General features: G+C 39.4%; 1 protein-coding gene across 1 annotated transcript; it reads right to left on the bottom strand.

Annotated features, from left to right (window-relative positions):
* Positions 1 to 1,294: 1,294 nt before the first annotated feature.
* On the bottom strand, positions 1,295 to 2,722 carry BX661DRAFT_195018 (uncharacterized protein; the record flags this gene model as incomplete). Its single annotated transcript, XM_051537906.1, has 4 exons — positions 1,295 to 1,315; positions 1,359 to 1,421; positions 2,006 to 2,086; positions 2,441 to 2,722. 4 exons carry the CDS (start codon positions 2,720 to 2,722, stop codon positions 1,295 to 1,297), a joined length of 447 nt encoding a protein of 148 aa, XP_051388373.1.

Raw genomic sequence — 2,722 nt, 5'->3', positions numbered from 1 at the left:
AGCTTGCCGACTGCAGAAATAAACAACTGAAGCGGATGCGGCAATGGAGTGAGAGCCAAGAAAAAACACGATCCTGACAGTGCTTAAAAAAATAAGGCAGATGAGCTCATGTGCACAAATATGCGCCGAGCCCTTGTGGTGTGTCCGCACTGTCAAAGAGAAAAATCAGGAAAAGCGGAAAAGCAAAGAAAAAAGATATCGCCGCCCCCACGCCACAAGATATAAAAAATAATGATAGCATAGGCATCAACATAATAGTGTGCCCGCCAAATTGCCAGTGCAATAAAACAACAACTTACCAACGCCAGGAATGCTGAACGGGTCAACTGCCGAAATCTCAGGGTTGTCTTTGAAGCATGTCAACCCAGGATAGACAATCTGTGATCTAGTCTTAGCTCGTATTTTCTCTAGCACAGCCTATACTCGACTCGTAATGCGTATTAATTTGCATGTTGTACATCGCAAATGAATAATGTTGTTTACAAAAACAAAGACAAAGAAAATTAGTTGTGATTAGCTCAGCACTTTTAGAATTGTGAATTTGACAAGGGTGGAATAAAATATAGCCGAACAATATACAGTATTGGCCGTACCAACATGAAAATATTTACGCAGTTATGATCACAAACAATAACCAAATAGGGTTGCCTCGGAAAACAGGTTGGCTGAGATGGTATGCTCCTGGAATAATCGACAGGGTATTATGAATTTCAAGGATGCAGACGCGTTAGTTGCCTTGTGGTGTGTCTTTATTCTATCCCGAAATGCATTGCGAATTCGTGAGAATGCGCAGCAATAGCAAGAAATACAATTGTGCAAGAGCACAGATGCAATTGTGCAATAATTGGAAATAAAACGGTGTGCGTATATAGCATACAATGGAAGTCGCATATATGCATGCAGGCGCCTTGCAAAATATATCATGACAATTTTTAGCACTTTGTATTATAAATTTACAGAATGCAAAATATCAGATGATGGAACTAGGAAAAAATTGTTTTGAATTTTGAATTTTCCATCTTTTGGTGATTGGCTCATTTGGTTTTGTTATTTCTTGGATTTTCGTTCATATCTCAGTAATGTAATTTCCTTCCTGCTTAAAGGGACAGAAAGCACAAACAAATTTTGCAACAGAGCGTCAAAGGTGGAGATAACAAAACTGGCGACAAGAATTGCAATATTGCGCAAATATGTAGATATGGCGTGCGATTCACGCAGTTTCTGCAATTTGGAACACAGGCAGAATAAGCAAATAACCCAAAGTTTGTAACGTTTGTAAACATTCTGTTGATAATCAAGCAATATTTCCACCCAGCTATTTTGCATAAAACAGAGATAAGTAAACAAAAATCACGTACCTCGCGCTGCTTGGCTAAAATATCCTTGACCTTCAGGTACTCGACCTTTGGAACCATCGAGCACTACATAAGCGTAAAATAAATATTTGAAATTTGATGTTAGACATTTTGGATAGACACTCACAATTATTCTATATCTGCCAATATGGAAAAGAATGAATGCGACAGGGTAGAATTCACAAAATAAAGTTTGGTTGATGCCAACAACTAAAGAGCCAGGCAGACGATGTGACAACGGCAAAACTAAACCACACTCTTTCGTTCAGGCAAATTCATATTCATTGTGGTGTTTTTCAAGGTCGCACCTAGGATTTCAGCGGAGAATTTATTTATTCGAGCAAAGGATCAATCACGCAGCACACCCCCTACGATAACAGGCAGGCTGCCCAGGGCGGGTGCAGACACAAAAATATTGACATTGGTCAATTAAATTCTGCAAAATAAATAATTTTCCCAGGCACAAAGTTGTTATACCTACATGCCAGTATACATATCGATGCAATGCCTGCACTCATATGCATGTACACAAATTTTGCAGCATATTCAACATGCGCCGGGGAATATAAAAAATAGGCAAATTTGACAAAACAATAAAATTCGAATCACAAACCCAAAGGGGTCATTGTTTTCAATAAGCAAAAACATACCTGCATCAGTGTGCCGCCCTCATAGTCCTTTATATATCCCATCCACAAGCGCTTATCGAATGTGACCTCCTTGGTAAATCCCTATTGCACATGTCATTTAATTGTTATTTTACCCGCATAAACAAATAAAACATTGATTTTTGTATTAGCGAGACATAAAACACAAAAGGATCATGTTGCATACAATTAATAATGGCATAGAATAGTTTATAGACTTGCCTGCTTTTGAAAATACCCAATGGCGTAGTTGTCGGCATAAGTTAAGAAGTGACTGGCCTGAGTGTTGGCCGAGATATAATCCTTCAAATTGTTCATGAGGAACGAGCCGTATCCCTACAAAAGCAATTATAAACTTGAAATGCGATTTAGATATTATGTACAATAATTCAAATATCACGGCAAGTCGATCGCTGTAATTAATGCAATTATGCCTACCTTCACTTGCTCTGATGACGACACGGCACAAAAAACAATCTCCGCAAACTCCCTCTGCTCAAAAAGCCTGAATGTAATGCCACCAACCACATGGCCGTTCGCCTTGACGATAGCCAAGCTCGAGTGGTTTCTGTCATATACTAGTCTGGCGATATACTCCTTTGGCATTTTGGGCAATTGCTTCTGGAAGATATTCTTCAGCTCTGTCAGCCGCCGCATCGACTCGTCCTGGCTGTCATTGTACACCACTTCGAAACGAATCAGACCTTGTTGTTGCTCCAT

Source organism: Kickxella alabastrina (genome assembly GCF_025024165.1).
Source record: "Kickxella alabastrina strain RSA 675 chromosome Unknown BX661scaffold_157, whole genome shotgun sequence".
Classification (NCBI taxonomy): domain Eukaryota; kingdom Fungi; phylum Kickxellomycota; class Kickxellomycetes; order Kickxellales; family Kickxellaceae; genus Kickxella; species Kickxella alabastrina.
The sequence above is the reverse complement of the archived record's forward strand: the minus strand, read 5'-3'. Positions and strand labels throughout refer to the sequence as shown.